General features: G+C 32.4%; 4 protein-coding genes across 6 annotated transcripts; 2 read left to right on the forward strand and 2 right to left on the reverse strand.

Annotated features, from left to right (window-relative positions):
• Positions 1-3,811: 3,811 nt before the first annotated feature.
• Positions 3,812-5,922, reverse strand: LOC108345303 (profilin-4). Its single transcript, XM_017583891.2, has 3 exons — positions 5,075-5,922; positions 4,830-4,967; positions 3,812-4,150 (listed from the first exon to the last, which is right to left on the reverse strand). The coding sequence occupies exons 1-3, from the start codon at positions 5,201-5,203 to the stop codon at positions 4,016-4,018; spliced, it is 402 nt and encodes a 133-aa protein (XP_017439380.1). The 5' UTR covers positions 5,204-5,922; the 3' UTR covers positions 3,812-4,015.
• Positions 5,923-7,030: 1,108 nt separating this feature from the next.
• LOC108344729 (squalene monooxygenase SE1) lies at positions 7,031-11,241 on the reverse strand. Of its 3 annotated transcripts, XM_017583204.2 has the most exons (8): positions 10,849-11,236; positions 9,573-9,684; positions 9,249-9,423; positions 8,666-8,834; positions 8,255-8,473; positions 7,850-8,125; positions 7,450-7,728; positions 7,031-7,350 (listed from the first exon to the last, which is right to left on the reverse strand). In XM_017583204.2, the coding sequence occupies exons 1-8, from the start codon at positions 11,089-11,091 to the stop codon at positions 7,246-7,248; spliced, it is 1,578 nt and encodes a 525-aa protein (XP_017438693.1). In that variant the 5' UTR covers positions 11,092-11,236; the 3' UTR covers positions 7,031-7,245. The 3 variants fall into 3 exon arrangements, with proteins under 3 accessions (XP_017438693.1, XP_052722995.1, XP_017438694.1); XM_052867035.1 differs by lacking the exon at positions 8,666-8,834 and having other exon boundaries at positions 9,249-9,370; positions 10,849-11,241; XM_017583205.2 differs by lacking the exon at positions 9,573-9,684 and having other exon boundaries at positions 9,249-9,370; positions 10,849-11,237.
• A 5,815-nt stretch (positions 11,242-17,056) lies between these two features.
• LOC108343864 (uncharacterized) lies at positions 17,057-20,723 on the forward strand. Its single transcript, XM_017582279.2, has 2 exons — positions 17,057-17,903; positions 19,840-20,723. The coding sequence occupies exons 1-2, from the start codon at positions 17,302-17,304 to the stop codon at positions 20,489-20,491; spliced, it is 1,254 nt and encodes a 417-aa protein (XP_017437768.1). The 5' UTR covers positions 17,057-17,301; the 3' UTR covers positions 20,492-20,723.
• Positions 20,724-21,081: 358 nt separating this feature from the next.
• LOC108344925 (acid phosphatase 1) lies at positions 21,082-24,098 on the forward strand. Its single transcript, XM_017583464.2, has 3 exons — positions 21,082-21,589; positions 23,433-23,642; positions 23,725-24,098. Exons 1-3 carry the CDS (start codon positions 21,222-21,224, stop codon positions 23,900-23,902), a joined length of 756 nt encoding a protein of 251 aa, XP_017438953.1. The 5' UTR covers positions 21,082-21,221; the 3' UTR covers positions 23,903-24,098.
• Positions 24,099-24,173: the final 75 nt, after the last annotated feature.

Here is a 24,173-nt window from a genome sequence, read left to right on the forward strand (position 1 = left end):
ATTTTGATTTTAAAATAAGTTTTAAAACTTAAATATATTAGTGAACTCAACCTCCCAAATATATTAGTATTTTTTTCTTAGTATTTTCATGGGCAGTGTGATTTAGCCAATGATAGAATTCATGAATATCTTTTGTAAGTTATCCCAATCTTGATACAATATTATTAATACAATTATTTTGGTTAAAAAAAATGAGAATATTAATTGTATAGAAGTACATTGAATTAATCACCAAACACTTATTTCCTACTTGCAAATTCCTTGACATTTTTTACACCCATATAAAAAAGATAATGCACAAAATTTACACACAAGTTTCATAGATATACGTTTTATTTATGAAGCTTTCCAATTAAAATTAAGGTTTCATTTGGGTAAATATTTGAATTAAAGAATCATGTAAATTACCAAAGTGAAATTGTCAGAACGAGTAAAATCCACGCACGTATCGTTCAGTGGAATTCACGTGTCAAGAGGGAGGCTCGACACTCAGATGACGGACGCCAAGTGTCAAACGAAGTGGATCCGAAAATCAGTTAGTGAAAAACAGGTGTCGACTGAAGAGGGGACGTTCGTTCTGACGTGTGGAGCAAAACTTGAATTTTCAGAAAATCTACCCCATTCTCTGCATGCACCCTCTTTTCAGATTTCTGAAGAATCTCATTCTCTCCTCCTTCTCTCTACATCCTCTTCATCTTCTCTCTGAGAAAACACTCACTTTCTCTCCTCCGATCACTATTACGGCACCGTAGGATCACTTCCAGCGTCCCAAGCTTTAGTTTGATCCGATTGGTTTCAAATTCTGAACGGTCGTTGAGCGTTGAGGGTAGAAAGGATCGTAGTTCAGTGAACTGAGTCCCAGTCTGAGGGACGTACGTTCACGCTCTGAGGTAAGGGAAGCTTATTTAATTTAATTTGTATGCTGTTGAAATGTTTGAACTTCGTTTAGTTGATTGAATGATTTTGATGCACGATGACTGATGTGATTGGATTGAATGAACGTTCATTGAGTTACTGAATTAAAGTGAAGTATGATTATTGTGATATTTGACTATATGATATATGATGGTTGCCATGTCTGATGTATGAAAAATATGAAACTTATATGATATGGATCGTATGAAGTATGAAAGTTGATTATGATATAAATGTATAAAGTTATGAAACTATATGTTAAGAAATGAGTTTGAAAATAAACGAGTCTGGTATGAAATTTCTCATATAAAAGTGTACGTTCGTTACTGAAACGGTCATTGACCGTTCGGTTTTCCTGGTGAACCTAGTTGAAACAGGATTCTTTCACTTGGAGAGAATCCTAGTTGAGGACGAGCGTCCTCGGGTAGTAATACTATGCTTGAGCGTTCGGCCAAGCACAGTTGTATCTGGGTATCCTGTGATAAACTCAATTTTTATATATAATGGTATATTTCCGTTGTTCGTAAACACTACTTCGATAGTATCTTATTATATTTATCAAGCCTTTTATTATAAGTTTAGTAGTGCTCGGTCTTACACCTAGCGTTCGTACTGAGTAGTGCTCGGTCTTACACCAAGCGCTCGTATTGAGTAGTGCTCGGTCTTACACCAAGCGCTCGTGCTCGTTTCTTGTATAATCTATCTTGATGAAAATAGTGTTCGTCTAACTTCGATAGAATTTTCTTCTCTACCGTGCTCGGTCATTTACTGGCATTCGAATTTCTTGATGTAAAATCAAATAAGTTCAATATCCATAAGCGTTCGGTTTCTTCATGAGAATTCTTCTAAGTATTATTATTGGAATATCTTGAAGTGTCTGTATCGATTGGTTCCAGCATAGAGTCGTAGCCTTTGGCGAGGTCTTTTCAGCGTTCGGTCAGAGTTATCAAGAGTCAGTTCCTATAATTGATTCACTTTGTTATGAACGTTCGGTTCATTCGTTCCTTGCTATATCTATTACACTCGGTTTTTCTCTCAAACCGACAGTAAACCTCTCGGTCTTACTCTATTCTGGAACTGGAGACCTCTCTGTCTCGTTCCAAGCGTTCGTCCTTGTTCTGAGTGAGGATAGAACGTTCGGTATTTGGTGTCTTTATAAACCTTTGAACAAAGATGAAATTTAACTTATTGGCAATAAAGATGAATTTGAGAAAAGTGATAATGAAAGATGGAATTGAGAATGATTATGAATGAAATAAGAAGAGAATGTGATATGAATGAAATGATGTGAAGTTGAACGAGCGTTCCAGGGAGGAACGACTCATGGATGAATGTTGGAATTTGTAAAGTATGACTGTGGGAAGCTAATGCTGGCTGTTCATCCTGATGTTTCGTGGGTACTCGTCCTCACATAGAGGAGGGTAGGTCATGTGTGGAAACGGCAGGAGGTCCCGTCCTTAGGGGTACTTTGGATGAATAGGACTAACCTCGGGTGGCAGCTGATGAGATTATTCCAGTTACTACATCACCCGGGTGCACGAACGCCTGTAGCTACGCAGATTTCATACAGTCCGGACAGTCAGTCTAGTGATAGGCTTTGTATGATACGTACGTTGAAATTTATTTGGTGTTGGATTATTTGAAATGTATGTTTATGCATGAATTAAATTACATAAGCTTACCCTGCGTTTCCTGTCGTGTCTGGTTTTGTACGTCCGTCCTTGTCATTGCAATGATCATCCGTGTGGATGTGAGCAGAAGGAGACGAGCGGCTAGAAGAGGCGCTGGAAGAAGAAAATTTGGAAGAAGTTGAAGCAGAGATAGAACAGTAGAACGTTCGGTCCTTTGTCTAGTTAATGAGGTGGTCGTTCGATCACCTTCCCTTTCGTTAAGAATGATCGTTCGGTATTTTTCTTTTGTAAACCGTTCGGTCAGGTTTACTATTATTGTACGGCTTAAATTTGTAATCCTTTTTTGTAAGGCCGTTCGGCCATGAGCGTACGCTCGACTCTAGTGTAAGATTGATTCTGAATTATTATTAATGTGATTATTCTAATATATATAATTTATTGTTGTATTTTTGAGATGTTACAGAAATATTATTTCTTCTGCGCAACAATACAAATAGCACTGGTAAAACAATATAAAACTTTATCCTAAAATAATATTATTAGGCTATGTTGAAAAAATAATGGTATTTTGATATAAAAAATTTTTGCACTTATTCTCCATTATTTATCAATTTTTTTTTCTTTGCATATATAAAAGTTAGTTTTTGAAATGATTATTTTACTCTTAAGAGTAAGTTGTAAAGATATTAAAAAATCATCTTCCCATGAAAAATCGGTATATATAATTTGTAATAAAAGTTAATTATTTTTTAAAATTAAAATCCAAAAAATAAAATACGATTGTTCCAACCGACTATGTCAAGCTTCTAAAATTGAGGCTAAAATTTTGAGCATATTTGATTAAGTCAAACAAACGATTTAAATTTTATTTTCACGAATTAAATATATTATTTCATTTATTTATCGTTAATTTTTAAGTAACAACTGATTTGACCCACTAATCCAGCAGTCATAAAATTTATAAACCAATTTACAAAAATTGATTTCGAAGAAAGTTGATTGCACAAACTGATTTCTGAAAATTTATGTTTAGTTTTTTATTCTTAAAAAAAAGTTAATAAAAAAATAAAAAAAATATATTTTGAAACTCATAAATTTTTTACCTTCATTTAATATTATTTTTTAAAATTTTTACTCTTTTATTTTTTCAAAAATATAAAATCTTATATTTTTTCAAAAATATAAAATCTTATATTTTTATGATTATTTTATCTTTATTTTATGTTTGAAAATAAACATAAAAATGTAATATGTCCTTACTGAGAGTATATATATAACATAAAAAAAAAAGGTAATGAAATTTAAAATTTAAACAAGGAAGAAGTGCTTCACTCTGATATGCTTATTGTCTGCAACAACTCCCAACATGCAGCAGCATGGGGTTGAAACAATGCAGATCATAATCGTAAATAACAACTTACAGTATACTCAAAGAAAAAAAGTTAATAAATTTGGAAAAATGTCGATCTCTACAGACCCTGGTCGACAAGGTAATCTCCCAACCTCTCAACAACCATGTTGCACTGTCCAGGAGTAACAGGTTCATCGTACATACCAAAAACTAAAGCTTGCCCAGTTTTCTTTATGGTTATTCCTCCAGATCCCTGTCCCATACAACAACCATATCCTCAATCAGAACAAACGTTTATACATCTACACCAAATCTTCTTTTTCATAGCTCAAATAATCTACCAAAATGCTTGTTTTACTGAGCTTTTCGTCAATCACTTCATATTTCTTATTCACAGTAAAACAAAGTGACGAAATCACACTCACAACCATGAACAACCTCAAGAAGAATTATGACTAGAAAAGGTAACAAATATGAACAACCTGAAGAAGAATTATGACTAGAAAACCCAAAAAATATACTTTAAACTTAACTTAATCTTATACAACTAATTTGTAAATGATGTTTACCTCTATTTATATATTGTAAATTAATTTTATTTAATCGTTGTATTATTCTTTGTTGGTTTGAGTGACATATGAGACTAGATTAATCAAAAGATGGTTATCGATTCCGTAACGTATTGCTTTTTAAAGATAACAAAGGGTACAAAAAAGAAAAATAATTCTTTGAGACACGTAAACGAGTATATGGTATTATGACATATTTTTATTTTTATTTTGAGATTTTTATTTTTATTTTTTACACTATTTTTTTTAAAGATACAAAAATTTACATTTTTATACGTGAATGTAAAAATGTGTTATGATACCATATGAAATGTTTGGAGTGAAAAAGGAGAAAAATAGTGATATATTTGGAAAAGTATATACCTTTTTTCCACGGATGACGGCACCTGGCTCTCCCTGGATTACCATGTATTTGGTGCCGGAAAGGTGGAGGCCAGTGGGAGCAAGATAGCCAGGTTCATCAAAATCTTTCATGATGCCATTGATCTCATCAGATTTAATCTGAAAAAAAATATATAAATATATTGCATGAAATGGATGATGTGAATGGAAAGAAAGATGAATAATATAAGTAGGTTTTATAAGAGATTGTGTTGCATGATGCAGACCTGAGGGAATGCAGAACTTTGAGCCCAAACGGAGCCATCATGGCCGATGATGGCAGCGGCGGTGAGATGGTGTCCGGTGCCATCGATGTCACACATCAAGTGTTCATCTACGTAGGTTTGCCACGACATTATTAATTAATTGTGTTTTGGGTGGTTCTGTGTTTGGTTCCTTTGTGTCTGGTTTTTGTGTGGAATGAATGTTGTTTTAAAAGATGACATGCATGCGGTGATGCGGAGTGGCTTATGAGATGACCGTCCATTTTGCACTTCTTTCAATTCTTACCATTCAACCAACCCTTCCTTTTAGGAACCTAATTCAATTCCCCTCTTCTTTTCATTCCCCAAATAGATTCTTTTACAAACTCACCAAATACATATAAACAATTTTTTTAATTATTCACTTTTTTTTTATCATTTTTACCCTCACATTTTCTTAAAATGCATTATGGCATTTGTTTAAAAATATAATTGTATTAGCCATTTAGACTGCTTTTTATTTCCATTGAGCAGTTTCCTAATCGGATACGCCTTTCAAATTTGACTACTATAAAACTATAAGGCTTTTACTTTCTGCACCCTACATTTTAACCGAACTAATGTATAATATTTTATATCGTTTTAAGGGTGTTTTTTCCCTATACTTCCAAGATTTTTTCCTCCACCTCCATGCACCTCCAAACTACCAAAAATGCTTCTTAATAAATCTTAAACAGATTTAAAAATCCATCAACACCTTTAATAGATTTCAATATCCAGGTGAGAAATTTTGAAATCCATTTAAAAAATATAGCGAATTTCAAAATCTGAACATAAGCAATTTTTGAAATCCGTTAAAATATGTTAACGAAATCCATTTATCATTTCTCTTAAATTTGTTTTTAAATTTTTAAAATCTGTGTATTTTTTTTTCAAAATTTTGAGTAATATTAATAATAATAATAACAATAATAATATAAAACATAATTTAATACATATGAATATATTAAATTATATTAGAATATTAGAAATCCGTTAATATATATTAATGCATTTCGAAATTGGTTTAATAATTTTTTTAAAATTTAACATTTAATAATAATCTAGTTTAATTTAATATTTTGATATTATTTAATATATATTCATATTTTAATAATTATTAAAATATTTTTTTATTATAATAGTTATAATAAAAAAATAATTAAAATAAAAATAGTAATAACAAAAATAAAAATAACAATAATGAAAAAAATAATTATAATATAAAATATGTTAAACGCATCTCGAAATAACATATGTTAACGGATTGTTTGAAATTCGTTTGACATATTTTATCAAATTTTAATTTTTAATTTTAAATTAAAAAATATTATTTTAGTTTTTATAATAAAATTTCATATATGTTAATATTTTAATAGTTAATATAAATATTGATATTATAATAATTTTTACTTTTTTTGTATTTTTATTTTATTTTTTAAAATACCTTTTATTTGTTTCAGTTGAATAAAATAAATTTTAAAATGTTAATAAATATTAAATTATTAAATTAAATTAAATATTTATTAATTTTTAAATTAAAAAACAAAAATTTAAAATAATATGTTAATTGAGCGGCAATGTCTTATTCACCTAGCGCCGAATCCTGGGACCCTCAATCCAAATGCTTCTGAAGTTTGATATTTAAAATGTTTATATACTTGACTAGTGTTGAAATCTTATTTTGGTCATTCACTATTATATTTATCTTTCTATTATATTCTTCAAAATCTGCACCAATTAGGTAGCATATGATTTAAATTTGAGGTGATTTGCAAAGTGAATTAGCTAATCAATGGTTTTTTATTCAATACTTACTTTTTCTTTAGCTTACATTTTGTCAGGTTGGTCCTTAGGTTTAACAGTATGTTGATCATGCATGTCAGTACTGCAATTGTTACGCTGCTGAAGTTTCAGCTTTCGCAACTTCAGCGATATTACGTGTGAAGTTTTAAATTATATTTCCTCAGGATCCATGAGACGCTTTAAAATATAAGCAGTAACTATTAACAAATATTATAAAGATCACTTATTAATCCTAAATTGATTCTATAGAGAACTCACGTTGAATCTGGATTGCTTTCAAATGTCCCGAAAGAATAAAAATATCGGTAGCTCATATTGATTGGTTCGTGAAGACGTGGCTGAATTCGCGTTTAAGCAGCTGGGGGATTTCGGTAATAAGCTGGAACGGTTGTAGGGAAGAACATCTGACGGACTCCTTCTGCCTTGATTATTGGCATGATGATACCGGATGCACTCTGAATAGATAGAATAGGTTTTTGCAGTTAGATTAAAGGGAGTTTTCCGACTAATTTTCCAGATAAAAGAACAATTAATACACACATTTTGCTACTTACAGAAATTAATCGAAGTCCGATCCATATCCGTTTAGGTGAAGGAAATGGTAGTAGTAAACGGCCGACACCATATATTGCAACAGCAAAGAAATGGAGAACCAGGGTCAAGGGCCGAGGATTTAACCCCGAAAGCAGAGAGATTGGTCCTTCCGAGAATTGGCCTCCAAGACTAAGATAATCGAAGCAAGCTTGGCGCATTTCCTTCCTCGCTGGATCAGGTGATGCGCAAAAAACCTTATAAAGAGCTCCTGCCAGGGTATTTATAGTGGACGCCACAGGCTGCAAATTGAAAGATGAAGATAGTTAGGGTAACATATTCGTGTTTTTTGTGTTCCGTTTAGGAAAAAAAAAAATAAGTGATTGCCTAAATTCAGTGTATCAATGTTATAGAGCACATTACTTTTCGCAAGGTATAAAAGGATTCAAGGTATTTGCAAAGGCTGGGTGCATCATTCAGATTACGCAAAGGCCTGAGAAGATTTCGAAGCACTACTATATCAGATAATGCCACAGTCATGCCACCCCCCGTTAGAGGATGGCGCATGTTGAATGCATCTCCCATCAGCAGGGCTCCGGGAGTAGGATGAGGAGCAGCTGGCATGCTTCTGTTTGGCATTGTCCTGATGCGGCCTTTGTCCACTGCAGCTATGAATGCGTCATGAAGCTCATGAGGAACCTGCATTCAATTTTCCCTTATCATTATCCAACACTATTAACAGAGAATGCGAAATAAATTCCTGCTCCCGTTGAAATAAATCTGCCAAGGTTTATAAAGAATTTGTAGAACCTCTAATATATAGGGTACCTGGGGAGCGATCACCGTCTTCAAATACTTAGCCATTTCACCATTGGAAATAGACGGAACTTTCTGGCCAGGAATATCAACTAGGCAGCGGATTTCTGTACTACTTATTGGATAGAACAGAACTGGCGAAGGTTCTCCCAGTATGACATGGCCATGATTTGCACAAGGAAGTTCACAATTCTCCAAAACTAGGCCTACGAAACAAGAGGGCACATCTACCTATAAACAAAGCATCGTAATCAGGAATACACTAAGCAAACGTTAACATTTAACCGAGAGAAGGGGGAACTCTCCAAATGAATAATATCAAAATGTTAATTCCTGGTATGAAAGGCTGATACTTCAGAGCCAAATTTTATTTGACTCTGGAAACTAAATCATGTGTTTAAGCTTAATAAGTTGTATTATCACCTTAGGATTACAAAGAGAACGACGCAAATTTGAAAAACAGCCATCACAAACAATGGTAAAGGGTGCGCAAACTGATAATTCTTGACTATCCTTGGTTTTGTACTGCACGCCTTTAATTACCCCCTTCTCTTCGAGTAGGGAAGTAACTGTTCCTTGCTCCAGTCTTACACTGTTAAATGAAAAAATAATTAAGTGAAAAAATAAATATGTATATACGTGTGTGTGAACAAGAAAGTACCTTTAGTTCAAGTCTAGAATGATACGTCTATTTTTCAATTGTTAAATATGATTTCTGAATTATATTGGCTAATGATAGTGACTACTTATAGGTATATAGCTGTCTGGATGATAGGAACATAGGGAGATAACCTGATTTCATAAATAACTTCAAACCTAAGTAACATGATTAGAATATTAAGCCAATTCAGATCAAATGGCATCGATGAGAGAGTTTCAAAAATCAGGTAAAATGATGTGCTACTCAAACTAAATCCTGTGTAGTAGGCAGGTGCAACACCTTAACAACTCAATTTTTATAAAAAAAAAAAACAAGAACGGCAAAGTAAAGGAAGAAACCAAATACTTGGGAAGGGAGGCAGCCTTCTCTCTCATCCTCTGAATAAAACGCCCATTGTGAAAGCTTCTGCCGGCAACATCTGAGTGAAACTTTTCCAACGGATAAGAGAGTCTTATGTGTTTTCCATCCTTGAAAAGAGCATAACCAAACACTTGTTGAGCATCAATTTTATCCACACAATCTACAGTGATAGGGAATCAGTGGTCATTCTACATTTTGCACAAGCCATAGTTAAAATCACCAAACAAATGTGTATTATTTCTAGCACTCGCGATTAGTCACAGTAGGACTATTATATGTCGAATGTCTATAAAGTTAAGTTAGCACTACCTTCAAGTCCCAGCTCAATTAACTTGAGATAACCACCAGGCTGTAGCAACTCTCCAACAATTCTGTCTGGTTCACTCAAATCTCTTTCAATTACAAGTACTTGACGTCCATCCTACATTAGATGATAATTATGCTATCAAAAGTTAATTGTGAATCTGTTTGAGAAAACAGTGCTTAAAAAGCCCCAAAAATGTATCTGCGTTCAAACTGATCAAATGTCACAGCTCAAAAATTACTAGAAAAAGGTATTATATTCATACATTCAGTCTCTCTTCCATTATAGTTTCCTTCTTATCTCCCTCTTCATTCTTTATCAAATTATCTATCGTATTTACCAGCTCTCTCTCTCTTTAGCATCTTTTTCTTTTATACCAACCAAAAAATTCCATGAAAAAGGACACGGAGAAGGATAGAACCAGCTGGATCGCATAACTCCTAGTCCTAAAGCACATATTGCTATATCATCTAACAACTACAATCAACCCATATAAACAGCATCACTAAGCATAAATAAAGAATCTCCATCAATAAAAGTGAAAATTTCTGGCCACACGTTTAAATTGGGCGCAGGATAAAGTAATACTAAAAAATCCATTATTTTCTGTCTGTAAATACCTCTAAAATCGAACTGTTTAATCATGGAGGTATTGTTGAAATTATGTTGTATCGTGATCCTAAAGTTAAAAACCAACAAAATCTACAAAACATGTACCTCACAGCTTGTCCTTGAATATTTATTTAAAATAAATAGATAAAAAAATGAAGTACCTAAAGTCATGTTCATCCTAAATCAGACTATCACATCTTCAGTTGCTTAGAAGAAGAAAAAATTGAAGTCGAGAGTGTTCGACTTTCAAAGTCTTCAGGTGCGGATCCATCACCTACCAACGGATTAGCGTAGTTTTTCTTCAACACACGAGATGATCGATAAAATCAGACACTTCAAATCGCCCAAGCAATGAAGAAAGCAATATTCGTAACATCTTTTTTTTCTCAAATCTCAAAAGCAAGAAGTACTCTAGAGCAACTTCCTATAATCACTAACATTGTTCCTTCTTCTAATAATCTCTGTCTCTATAACGCTATAACTACATGCAAGCGAAGCTTAATCTAATGCGCATCCTTACTGCCATCAACCAATCGAACAATCATTATTAAAGAAACAACAATGCATTTTTCGTCGGGTTTTGGACAAAACACAAGAGTAAGACATAAACGACGAAGAAACAGGTATCGAAATAGAAAGACCTTAAAGGAGACATCTAATTCAAAATACCTTGCCGAGAGTGTAAGCCAGAGCGGAGCCGGCGACACCAGCTCCGACAATTACGACATCAACTTCGCCGTCGCGCTTCGACTGTCTGCATTCTCCGGCGGCAGTGGTGATATTTTCGGCACACATAGCGGCATCGGTCTCCAACGAAGCGCAACATTTCTTCCCCGCGAAAACGAGATTGCGAATCGCAAATGCGCTCAGCGCGGCGCATATGATCCATCCAAACACGTAGGTGTCCAACATTTGGAGGAACCTCACGGAGACGACGGTGCGATGTTTTCGCTCTAGTTTCTCTCTGTAACTCGCTGGCCGCAACGAGGATTTCGAGAAAAAGCGTGTTTGCGTGCGTTACTTAAGAGAAGCGAGAGAAGTTTCAGGAAGGAACGAGGCTTTTATACGTAGGCAGGGTGGTGGCCATGGCACAGATCCTCTAGCTGTAACTGAAGAAGAAAATTCGAAAAAAGCATTTTTCACAGTAATTTGCACCCCTTCGGTATTAGTAATATATTTAATTTAAATTAATATATTAAAATTCAATAAATATTTAATTTAAATTATTTTTATTTCTATGTATTTTTTAAAACAAAAAATAAAAATAAAGCGATAATTTTTATGCATTGAAAATGAAAACAATTATTTTTCTCTCAAAATAAATAGACCCTTAATATATGATAAAGAAACAATAAAGTTAAATGTGCATGAGATAAATTATTCTTTGGGATGAAAAGTCGTAATTTGCGCCTCCAAACTTCTTAAATAAGTTTTTTTTTCTACATTACAAATAAGGATAAATTTTGATATTAAACACGACTAAAAGCGTTGCTTTGTAACATGATTTTAAACTAGTGTAACTTTTTTTTTTTCAAATTTAAAAAACTTCAAACTCTTTATTTAATTTTGTTAAAAGAACTAAGGAAAAAATGTGTTTTGTAATATGACTTCTTGATATAAATTAAAAGATAAAAAACAAAATTACACTTATGTTTGTTTTAAATGATGAATATGAGAAAAAAATAGATAGATGAATTTTAGGAGATAAAAAGTGGATTGCAGTATTATTTATTTTAGGAGATGAAGATGTGAAAGTGAAGAGATTTAAAGTAAATTTTGTAAAATTTTGTAAATAATTTTATTGATGTGATAGATAAAATTGTTACACTATATTTTTATCTTTATGATGATTAAAATTAGTATAAAATAAAATATAATTATTATTTGGTTATTTATGGAGAATGTGACTGTATTAATTATTCTCACAAGAAAAATGTGAATAAATATTCTACTCTACATCCATCACCATGCTTATGCTTATTCATTGCCAACAAAATGCTTTCACAACGTTCAGTTCCTCAATTTACTAAAAGTAAAATAAATTTACTTTTTAAGATTTACTTTTTCTTAGATAAAATAAATTTATGAATAAATCTAAACCTCATATTATTTCTTCAAATTTTGACACAACACATTATTAAAAAAAAAATCAACGTTAAATTTTTCACAAAGAGTGATACTCTCAACGTCATTCTTATTGTAAAAAAGTTATGTTTAGTGGCATTTTCAAACACTGTGTCTTGAATCTAAAATGATTTAGATTTATTGTATAAATGTGGTGCTCAACGATGTCACTAAGTGTCAAAGCATTTACAAAAAGTGAGACTCAACAAGTTTGTTGCTCAACGCTTAATGTTAAAATGCTCTCAAATATGTAACACAAATTAGTGTTTAACGCCACTATGGTACCGTTCAATGCCGTATAAGTTGACAATAGATGAATTTTGTAATTTTAAGTGAAATTTGACTTGATCAATTGTTCAAGTTGATACTTTTTTGTTACTGCATTGAATCAAAAGAGTTTTAAACATTAAAACTTTTACTAATTTACTCAAATGTTCATATTCTAAATTCTCTCAATCACACAAGCAAGCACAAAAATCATGAACCAATCATTCAATTTAAAATAATCATACACACCAATGAAATTCATCAACATGTAAATCATCAAATTATCAAACTCACGCACACCAAAACAACTAGTTTTCCTTACTTAACCCAACAATTCACAACAAAACACTTTCAAACTTGCAGATGCTCTACCTTAGACATAGAAACATCACAAGAACGATCAATATATACCGTTATGATCACTGATAAAGAGAGACTCGACATGAAAGTGAAAAAAGACTTATATACAACAACACATAACCAAAAAACCAAAAAAAATGGTTGAAACTCGATTTACACAAACGACTGATTGGTCAAAAAGTGAAGAGTTCACTACAAATATCACTCACACTATATCATCTTTTGAATCAAATGAATAAATAGAAAGAATTTTGAGAACTCTAAAAAAGTAATTTTCTATATAGATTATATGTTTTAAAATAATTAAACTTGTTAATGACAAAACTATTTATATTAAAAAATTTAATATTAAAATAATTGAGTCAAACGGTTTTTAAACCACTTGTCATTTATAAAATATCATTTTTAAAATCTTTATAAAAGTGGTATCAAATTTTATAAAAAAATTAAGTTATGTTTTATTATTATTATTATTATTATATTATTTCAGTTAATTTTTATGTCAAATCTGTGACACCCGGGCACGGAGACGAGGGCGGGGAGTGACGCCGGTGCAAGAAGCATGGTGCAGGGGGCACAGACAAGGAGCGGCTCCTGACAGCTTCGGGTGGAAGGGGTACATGGACGAATCGAACATACACCGGAATGAGAGGGATCTGGAGACTGTGAAGGTATGGGACTATACAGTTGAAGGATAGCTTAAAAGAATTGATTTGGCTACTCATATCACCAAAAATGCATTTACTTTTCGGTGGCCTTACTCATAAGAACTCTATGGTTAAGCGTGCTTAGCCTGGAGAAGTTTTCCCACAAACGGTTCACTAATTATAAATAGTTCACTAATTATAGTTAAAGTTATTATTTTGATGAAATTTATGAGAAGCATGGTGGTGGGTGGGTGTGTAATTTGGTAGTGGCACAAAATTACAAACTGACATTGTCCCTACGTTGTGGTCGCAATGGTGGCAGAAACATTGATGTAACACTAACACATGCCATATTTGGTTTGCGTAGGATCCACCATACAGTGAACGTGTTCTTTGGTACTCCACCACTACTACACACTTCACACTATCCTTAATTAGGTGAATTATGCAAATGATTTGTAGCTTTAAATATAATTATGAAAATGATTCATAAATACTAAAAATATGCATCAATATTGATATATATATTTAGAGAGAATAAAAGTGATAAGTTTATAGGTACGAATGGACATGAATATTGATTTTATTATTTTATAATATTTTTTTTTATAAAATTTCAGCCATATTTTTATATCTATATCTATTAAATGGATATATTTTTTTTTCACATCCAAATTTTTACTACACAATAAATATAAATGTAATTGTGCTAACATTTTTTATTTTTTAATATAAATTAATTAATTTTATAAAAATAAAATAAAAATCCGACAAATAAATCAAGATGTTATTATAATATTTAAATAACAATTGAATAAAAATATATAAAATATTATCTATGCATAAATAAAATTGAATGACAATACAAATATTTATTAATTTTGTAAACACTAAATAAACAAATTGATAAAGTTAAAAAATATTTATAAAAAGAAAATAATTATTTAAGTTTAAACATATTTAAAATATCTCCTTTATCCAGATTTATCTTTTTTATATAATTGCAATATAAAATTACATTTATGAAAACAATTAGTAATAAAACTAATTATATCAAAAAAATCTAATCAATATTTTATATTATAAAAATATACAATAAATAAAAATATTAAAAATCAAATAAAAATATTAAATGTGTATAGAAAATATTTGATATATCATTAAATAAAATTATATGAAAAACATGGATAATCAATAATACATTAAATGAAAATTTTCTTACATATCCAAACAAACGTTTTAGATATTAATTTTGTTGAATAATTGAGAGATAATGAAAAATTATTTTAACAAAATTATTATTTTTAAATAAAATAAAATTTAAAGATCAAAGACAATAAATAAGATATATATTTTTTATATTAGGTAATAAATAAAGAGTTTATATTATTAAACACTTATTTTATTAAATACTTATTTTATGAATAATAAATAAAAATATTAAAATAAGAAAAAAATAAGGATCATGAACTTTTGCTTCCACTTCATTTGTAAGTCTGAATATAAAGTATGTGTGTGCAGTGAAATAAATTTTTCATATGTAATATTAAGTATGTGATTATTGTTTTAAAAACTAATCTATGATGCAACACGTTAAAAATGTTTGCCAATCATTAATGAATATTTCTTTATTTTAAATTTATATTTAATTAATATTAATATCGTTTGATTACCTTACATGATAAGTGTACAATCTATTACCTAAACATGTTCATATAATCATACAAGTATTATTATCACGATATATTAAGATTTTCCATCTTTCACGAACTTGATTTAGTAATTTTCCATTTAGAAGAGATGCAATTAGAAAAAACAAGTGGAAATAAGACAAGGAGCTATTTGAATTTGATTGAACTCATAAAAAGTAATATAATTCAATTTTAATTTATAAAAATATTTTTTCATCTAAGCATGCAATAAAAAATAAAAACGAAGAGTTGACACTAGAAATTAAATTGCACTTTGTTATTTATCATCCTATAATTTTTTATAATAATAAAAATAATGAAAAATATAGAAATCCGCCGTCAAGTCAAAGATTATGCAAAGGAAATAATACTAAGGAAAATTTGTGTCTTGGTCTGTCCAAATCAGATTCCTTTTACAATGTGATGACAGCCAAAATCCAGCTGTTTAGGACCCACCAACCACATTAAGATCCAATTTTCTCTTATGGTATAATATGTTAATAAATATCTACATTAATTTTTATTTATTATATCACTCCAAACAAATTCCAATTAAGTTAATTTCTTTAATTATTAAATGCTTACTAATTATCCTTTTTTGACACTTTAATCAATGTGGTGTATTTTATTTTAAGCCTGAAAAAAAAATCGAAATTGACTTTCATTTGATATAAATGAAAATGCAACCAGTATATATACAATTTTTGAAATAAAATCTCTTATGCTATTTTTTTTATATAATAAATACACTATTCTTCTGTATTAAGTTGTGAAATATAATTTTCAACGATCCCAAAATTGTAATTTGACATTAAAACTTTTCTCCTTAACTGCTCTGGACTTATTTTTAATTATGGTACTAATACGAATTATTGATATGGAATATATATAATGACTAATATCATTAAAACCTTTGACCCACATTATGAATAATTAGTTGAAACTAATTTCTTAATTAGCAGCAAATTTCCTTTGTTTTAGTTTGGTTTCATTAATTTGACTATCTGATGTTTCTACGACGTGATTTCAGAGGGAAAATTTCCATCTTAGAACGTCAGGATTCATATGAACATGTTAAAAAGGTTAATCATTGTTAAATATAACATTGGGTTGACCTATAAATATCAACACTGAAATGGTTCTAAATTTTTCATATATTTTCCTTCATTTAGTCAAAAAAATTCGTACACTAATTACATATTAAAAATTCAAAAATAAAAATACTAAGGTTATAAAAAGAAACTTATGAAACGGATTATATTTTTAACCTATATGATTCAGTTTTAATGGACCGACGTTAAAATAAACCATAAAGTAACTGACCAAATTTATTTTTTGGCACCTTACGTATTATCACAAATCATGCATGTTAGCATGGTCAATGCTGTATAAAGACAGATGAAAGAAAAAAAAAACTATTCTTCATATGCTACTTACGATGAAGACAATGTCGTACATACTCCACCTAGCTGTTTGAGGTATCAACATGCAAATTAAGAACATAATTAAGTATTTGTCTATGTACCTTTTCTCATTTGATGTTCATTACTGCCTTTTAAAGTTGATTAATTAACCTTTAAATTTTAATAGAATGTGAATTCATTAAAAAAAATCAATATACATTTCTAAATACTATTTCTTTATATAATATGCATTATCTGTTATTAGTAAAAATTATTTAGTAAATAAAAATGAAATGAATTTTTTTAATTTGTAATAAATATTGGGAGGCAAGTTTTAGAAGTGAAAAAGAAAAAATGTATTTTCCAGCTATAAATTGGCACCATCACATATCTCTCCATGCGTCATCGTGTGTTCGCTTAAACCCCCAAGAAAACAAAAAACTCACAGACAACACTCTAATGAAACAGAACCAGAGAGAGAGAGAGAGAGAGGCAGCAGTGAAATTGTAACATAACACAACATCATTGTCTTCTCTTCGTACACTGCAACAACTACTGCATACATGTCTTAGAAAAACCATCCACGTTTGAAGAGGTCGTTCAGTTTCACTTTTGGTTTCATCGGTAACAATGGATCCTTGCCCCTTCGTGCGTCTTATGGTAGACTCTCTCGCTCTAAACCTTCCCTCCGCCACCAAGGCCCCACCAATTTCCGGCGTCCACCCTTCCACCACCCCATGCTTCTGCAAAATCCGCACCACCAACTTCCCCTCCCAAACCGCGCTTCTCCCCCTCTCTCCCTCTTCCTCCTCCGCTCCCGACGCCGTCACAGCCGCCCCCGGCTTCCACCTAGACTCCGCAACCCTCCGCCGTCCCATCTCCCTCCGTCTCGCCGTCTACTCCGGCAGCACAGCCCGTGCCTGCGGCGTCTCCGCCGCCAAGCTCCTCGGCCGCCTCACCCTCACCCTCGACCTCACTTCCGCTCGGGACCGCCCCATCACCTTCCACAGCGGCTGGCTCAGCCTCCGCAGGAACAAAACCGGCTCCGACCCCAACCGAAAGCCCTCGATTCGGCTCCACATGGCGGTCCGGTCTGAACCGGATCCGCGGTTCGTGTTCCAGTTCGGCGGCGAACCGGAGTGTAGTCCGGTGGTTTTCCAGATTCAAGAGAATAATATCAGACAGCCTGTCTTCAGTTGTAAGTTCAGCGCTGATCGTAACTCAAGATCGAGGTGAGTGCTTCTTCTATTTTTTACAATAATAATAATAAATGATAATAATAATAATAATAATAATAATAATAATAATAATAATAAAATTAATAATAATAATATGGTGCATTTTAGTTTTCAATCACTCTTCTGCTACTCTGTGCTATAGTTGTTTAATCAACCAACGACTCTAACACACACACTTCATCTTTTTCACCTTTTTCCATTTACATATTTTAAAAATTAAATATTTTTATAATTTCCGCCGAGTTTTGCAAAGATAAATAGAGGTTACAGGTTAAACATGTGAAATAAAAAAAAATTGTTTCAATTTTTTCTTTCTTCTTCATGTTTTGATTAGAGGTCAGGTCGTTAAACTTCGAACTTAGTCCACATTTTTTTATTTTAACCAAACTTATTTACAAAATTTGTATTTTTGAGGTTGTTCTTCAATTAAAGTTCAATCATACCGAACTTTATTACAAACTTTTATCATAAAGTTCAATTTTTAATTGAAAAGTGAAACAAAGTACTTGAGAGACCGGACCTAATTAAGTTGTGGCCGGTTTAGATTATCGTTTAAGCTTCATTACCATGTTGTAACTTTATCGAATTTTAATAGTACTTTAAAATTCAGATTTAATAACTGAAATTGTAACTGTTTTGGGATGTAAAAAGTGTATATATTTTGTTCAATTCAATTATTTGGAATTCTATTGTTTAGGATTTTTTTCTTATATCCATATTAAATATCACGAGGGCTTGTGTTTTTCTATTAGTAAATATTAAAAAAAATATAAAAACATTAACAATGAAGATTAATTCAGTAGATTGTTAATATAATTTTTAAAAAGTCAACTAAACTAACTGCTTACGCTTTAGTCCAAAAAATAAAGAATTTAGATTTTTCATTGGTTTTTCCTGAGTTTTAAAATATATTGATGAACACTATAGTCAATATATTTTAAAAAAATCAACATTTAGTTCCAAAAATAAATAATTTAAATTTTCAATTAAGTTTTTCTGTTTTGTTTTAAAATATATTGATGAACAATAATTTTAATGTTTTAAAATATATTAAAAATATTTTTAAAATATTAACTTTTTTAATGTTAATTTTAATGCATCACCAAAATAATCCAGCACAGAATCTGAAGTAAAAAGGAAGCATGCATGGGTTTGAGAAATAGAAAGCTAATAATGGGTGACATGTGAATTTGTGTGGTTATGGGAAAGTTTTGTGATGCAAGGATTATCGGTGTGGGTTGGCAAAGTTATGAGAGGTGGGTCTAATATGTTTGGTTAATTATAGTAATGAATTAAGGTGAGGTTAGGCATCTGGGCTGGCTGGTTTGTCCATATCTATGGAGTTTCTACCTAACCATTACCACATTCTTTCTCTCTTCTCTCTCTCTCTCTCACCTTATTCACCTCATTCATGTTCATGCTTCTTCTCTCTTTCTTACCTTTCTTCTTTCTTTCACTTTCTCCTCAAGCTAGAATTAACTAACTGTTTGACAAGTTTAAATTAAGTTTTCCCTGCATGTGCCTGTTTGGTCAAACAGACAGCATAGATTTTCCAAACTGTGAAACTAAACAGCCATGGATTCCCTCCCATGTGCCACTGATCTGCCTGCAGTCTCAATATCTCATAATTTAGTATCCTACCACGTTTGACAGTTTTATTAGGTTGTTTCTTGTCTTACTAAATTTATTATGTTTTTCAGTTTAATTATACTTCCTAACCAGTCATGAACAGTATATCCTTTTATTTTCTTCAGGCATTAGTATCTGATATTGATGCCACAAGATATTGTGCCTTTTGACTATTCAAATCTTTAGAAAAGTAATGACAATTTGATTAGATTACACATGATATGATATGTATAAACATGTGCTATAAAAATATAAAAACAAGATACATTAAATGTTTTGTTTGTTACTGTTGGAAATTCAGGTCTCTACCTTCAGATTTCGGCAACAATCTCAGCAGATGGAGGAGAACCTTGAAGGGTGTTAGAGAGCGTCATGGGAGGGAGAGAAAGGGTTGGATGGTGACGATCCATGATCTCTCTGGCTCACCGGTTGCTGCTGCTTCCATGATCACCCCGTTTGTTCCTTCACCCGGTTCAGATAGAGTGTCAAGATCAAACCCAGGTGCATGGCTCATTCTGCGGCCCAACGGTGCCTCGGTGAGTAGCTGGAAACCATGGGGTCGACTAGAAGCATGGCGAGAGAGAGGTCCCGTAGATGGGTTGGGCTACAAGTTCGAGCTTGTTGCTGAGAATGGACCCGTACCTATCGCTGAGGCCACAATGAATGTGAAAAAGGGTGGCCAATTCTGCATTGACTACAAAGTGATGAAGGATTCAGGGTTGAGTTCAAGGTTACCGGGAAAAGGGTTTGTGATGGGTTCTACTGTTGAAGGTGAAGGCAAAGTGAGCAAACCTCTGGTGCAAGTTGGAGCACAGCACGTGACGTGCATGGCTGATGCTGCTTTGTTCATTGCACTCTCTGCTGCCATTGATCTTAGCATGGATGCATGCCAGCTCTTTTCGCATAAACTCAGGAAAGAGCTTTGTCATGAAGAACATGTTTCTTTTCCCTAGTCAAACATTAAACTGTGTTTGTGTTCCTTAAATTATGTGGTACCATCTGCTGCAGTGATAGCCAATGTGAAAACTTTGGTTTGAGCTTGCAGCTTGGACCGATTCTTGTTTTGTCGTGTTTGAGTTTTCTAATTAGAAGGTGATTTTAGCAGCATTTTTTGCACTGAGCTGTACAGACAAACAAACAGCAGGCAAATGTCTGCTTATATATATTCAAATTTTTATTTATTTATCCAAATAGTATTATTAATATTTAATTTTTAAGTCAGTTCTTTGATACTTATTATTACCTCTAATTAAATCATATTAAATAAGAAATTCAACATTTTCCATCTAATATTTTAGTGAAAATTTAAAAAGAATGTATATATCAAACACTCTTTAAAATATAAATTAACAAAAGTTTTTTAATCCAATTAGATTTAATTTTGATGAGGGATTAAGTCGCAAAAACTCAAAAAGTCAGCCTAGTTCATGTGTTTGTTTTCTGCAAAAGTTTATTTTTAAATATAATATAATTTTAGAAAGTTAAAAAAAAACAAATTAGGATCAAGTTTTTGTAAGCCCATAAAACTCAGCCCGATGCGAACGAAGGGGAATTATAGTTCCATTCAGTTGCATTCTAAAAACCAATTTTTTCTTTCTCCCTTTTATTTTATATATAGAAAAAGGAAAAAGAAAGTAGTCGCCGGCTACCGGATCCCTTCAGCGGCCTATCTGTTTTCCGGTGATGGATTCCGGCGTGTGGCTGCTGTCCCTGCTGGTGGCCCTCTCAACGGTCAGCCACATTCGGTCGGAGCCGATCCTGAGGTTGCCGTCGGAGAAGGCAATCTCGAGCGATTACTGCGACAGCTGGAGGCTGGCGGTGGAGACGAACAACGCGGGGGCGTGGGAGCGCGTGCCGGTGAATTGCGTGGATTTCGTGGCCGAGTACATGACCGGAGAGCGGTACCGGAGGGACTGCGAAGTTGTTGGGAATTTGTCGTTGGCGTTCGCGAGGAGCGTGAGGATGGTCGGAGACGGAAGAGACGCGTGGGTGTTCGACATCGACGAGACGCTCCTCTCCAACGTGCCTTACTATCAAGAAATTGGATTCGGGTAAGCGATGATTATGCTGATTGGTTTTAGAGTTTTGCGTTTTGTAGCCCTAGGATTTTGATTGGAATGTGTTTGTCCTGAACCTCATTAGGCTCCAAATGCTTGCTAACCATTGTTGAAACAATTTATCGTATAGTAATTATTGAATACAAATACAATGCAGCTTTATAGGATACTTTTCTAGAGAAAACAGTACATTTTCTAACCTACTCTTTTAAATAACTTTTTCATGAAATAATGGTACAATAGGCTATCGAAGTTTGTTGATATACTCCAATTGCATCTACTGTAGTCAATATGGATGATCTGTCCAATTGACACGTATGAAAGAATCAATGTTGGATCTGTCCAATTGGATCTCTGGGCATGCATGTGAACATTAGTTGTTGAAGGTCTATAGAATGTCCATTTTTATGAAATCTTAGACTTACAAAAAACATGTTTATTAAAATAAGAGCTCGTTATTGTAAAAAATGAGAATTATAAATTCGGACTGAACTGTCATATAAATCCAAATTTCTGTCTTGGGTTGAAAGTTCTGCATGAATTTTTTTTTGAAGTTTTTTTACCAGAAGCAAGAAAAAGACAAAGGGGATGGGTAGTGTGATGTTTATCTTGAATGGGTAGGTCAATGACATGAAGAAGAGGCAGGGGTAGCTCAAAGTATGATGCAATGCCATTGTTATACGCCTATATGCCAGCTGTAATTGTTTTATTCTTTGGTAGTGCAATTCTTATGCCCTGTCCAATGTAATTATAATATAAATTGCATTAGCTTACCCAAAAAATATATAAATTTATTTATTATATTTAAATTGTTCCATTTAGCCGAAAGAAAATGGTTTACTAGATAAAAAAATTGTTTGAGGCTTAATTATTTGACCAAATAGTATAGATGGATGATCATTGTATTAAATAAGTTTTTATTATCTAGTTATTTATGTGCAAGTCACTTTTATACTTGGAGTAGAAACAAGATTAAATTGATGTATATAATTATGGTCAAGCGTATGTTTGCATTACAATTTGTATAATACCTATTTGGATTAAAATTTGATCTTATGTTTGGGTTAAAATTAAGTTTGTAAACCAAGTTTACAAGATTACCCTAAGTCTTCTATTAAACTGAGATTTAAGGCAAAATTTTAGTGTACAAACATACTTTTAAGAGTAACCAGATATTTTTCAAAGTTGTTTTTCCTTTCTAAACTGAATTTGGAACAATCCAAACTTAAAACCACATAGGCTAAATTGTTTTCATATCATATTTAAAAAAAATTAAATTAAACAAGTGTTTATTTTATTTGTTAAGTCTAAATAGCTGTAAATTAACTTTTTCAAATGCATCTTTTCTTATCATTGATGTTGCAGAGAGAATCTTAAGTTGAGAAGTTGCTTTTGGATGAAAGTTTTGATGGGCGTTAAAAGTGCTGGATGTATAACACTCGATGTAACTAGCCTTTAGGAAAAGGAGATCTGAACTGTTTCGAAAATGAGTTTCTGTAACTGTAATTGTTAAGGGTTCTGTTATTTTGACGAATTGAAAAGTTGCCTAAAGTTAAAGAATAACTGAAAGTTGTAACGTAGTATAACTAGGAAGGGTACTTTATCAAATATCAATGGCTCTCGGTCTCATGTCTTGGAATTGGGGGGATTAATGAATAGATGCAATGTGGTTACTATTAGTAATCGGAAGTTAATTTTAGCCAAAAGACTCGTGTTCTTTCTTTCAATTTAAAATGAGTGAAAACTGAAATCTATAAGTGATTTTCTTAACCCATGGCAGTTGCTTGTGAGAATTTCTTTGTTGAAGTTGATTATGGGCTTTTGTTTTAAACTGCAGATTTGAGATCTTCAATGAGACTTCCTTTGATACTTGGGTGCACTCGGCTGCTGCCCCAGCTTTGGCAGCCAATTTAATTTTATATAACGAGCTTAAGGAATTGGGGTTCAAGATATTTCTCTTAACTGGGAGGAGTGAGTATCAAAGGAATGCCACGGAGACAAACCTTCTGCTTTCAGGGTACAGAAATTGGGAGAGACTTATCTTAAGGTACATAAATTACTGGTTCTTGGAAATATGTATCTTATTTTATTGAACAAGTTTCAACTGAAATTCTTTGTTAACGAAACAGAGGGTCTTCTGATAAAGGCAAACCTGCCATTAGTTACAAGTCTGAGAAGAGAGAAGAGGTGGAGAACGAAGGCTACATGATTCATGGGAGCTCTGGGGATCAGTGGAGTGATTTGTGGGGTTATGCAGTAGCCGCACGGTCTTTCAAACTCCCAAACCCAATGTATTATATTCCATAGCAATGTCTTCTCAGAAGTCTGTATTATTTTTTACGATTCCCAGTTGTAGTTCCCTGCCGTGATTTTTCATGGTAATGTAATGCTTGTTGTCTGTTGCAACATGGTAATTTAAAAACTGGGGAATGATTATTTTTCATTTCATTGTACAACAATGGTGCTGAAGTTTGAGTCCAGAATCTCTAACAGATTATTTAAACCTCTAACTAGATCGACATCAGGGTGTTTTTTGAGGAATGATTTTAAATCTTTTTCAAACAACAGTTTCATAATA

The sequence above is a fragment of the Vigna angularis genome, chromosome 8 (assembly GCF_016808095.1).
Source record: "Vigna angularis cultivar LongXiaoDou No.4 chromosome 8, ASM1680809v1, whole genome shotgun sequence".
NCBI lineage: Eukaryota > Viridiplantae > Streptophyta > Magnoliopsida > Fabales > Fabaceae > Vigna > Vigna angularis.

Coding starts and splice junctions, on each gene's coding strand:
- LOC108343864 (XM_017582279.2), top strand. CDS start 17,302: ATGGATCCTTGCCCCTTCGTGCGTCTTATGGTAGACTCTCTCGCTCTA. Junction 17,904..19,839: donor GATCGTAACTCAAGATCGAG/GTGAGTGCTTCT, acceptor TTGGAAATTCAG/GTCTCTACCTTCAGATTTCG.
- LOC108344729 (XM_017583204.2), bottom strand. CDS start 11,091: ATGTTGGACACCTACGTGTTTGGATGGATCATATGCGCCGCGCTGAGC. Junction 8,835..9,248: donor AAGGCTGCCTCCCTTCCCAA/GTATTTGGTTTC, acceptor TTCATTTAACAG/TGTAAGACTGGAGCAAGGAA. Junction 7,729..7,849: donor CCTTTTATACCTTGCGAAAA/GTAATGTGCTCT, acceptor TTCAATTTGCAG/CCTGTGGCGTCCACTATAAA.
- LOC108344925 (XM_017583464.2), top strand. CDS start 21,222: ATGGATTCCGGCGTGTGGCTGCTGTCCCTGCTGGTGGCCCTCTCAACG. Junction 21,590..23,432: donor TATCAAGAAATTGGATTCGG/GTAAGCGATGAT, acceptor TTTAAACTGCAG/ATTTGAGATCTTCAATGAGA. Junction 23,643..23,724: donor TGGGAGAGACTTATCTTAAG/GTACATAAATTA, acceptor TTAACGAAACAG/AGGGTCTTCTGATAAAGGCA.
- LOC108345303 (XM_017583891.2), bottom strand. CDS start 5,203: ATGTCGTGGCAAACCTACGTAGATGAACACTTGATGTGTGACATCGAT. Junction 4,968..5,074: donor AAAGTTCTGCATTCCCTCAG/GTCTGCATCATG, acceptor ATTTTTTTTCAG/ATTAAATCTGATGAGATCAA. Junction 4,151..4,829: donor CCGTCATCCGTGGAAAAAAG/GTATATACTTTT, acceptor TGTATGGGACAG/GGATCTGGAGGAATAACCAT.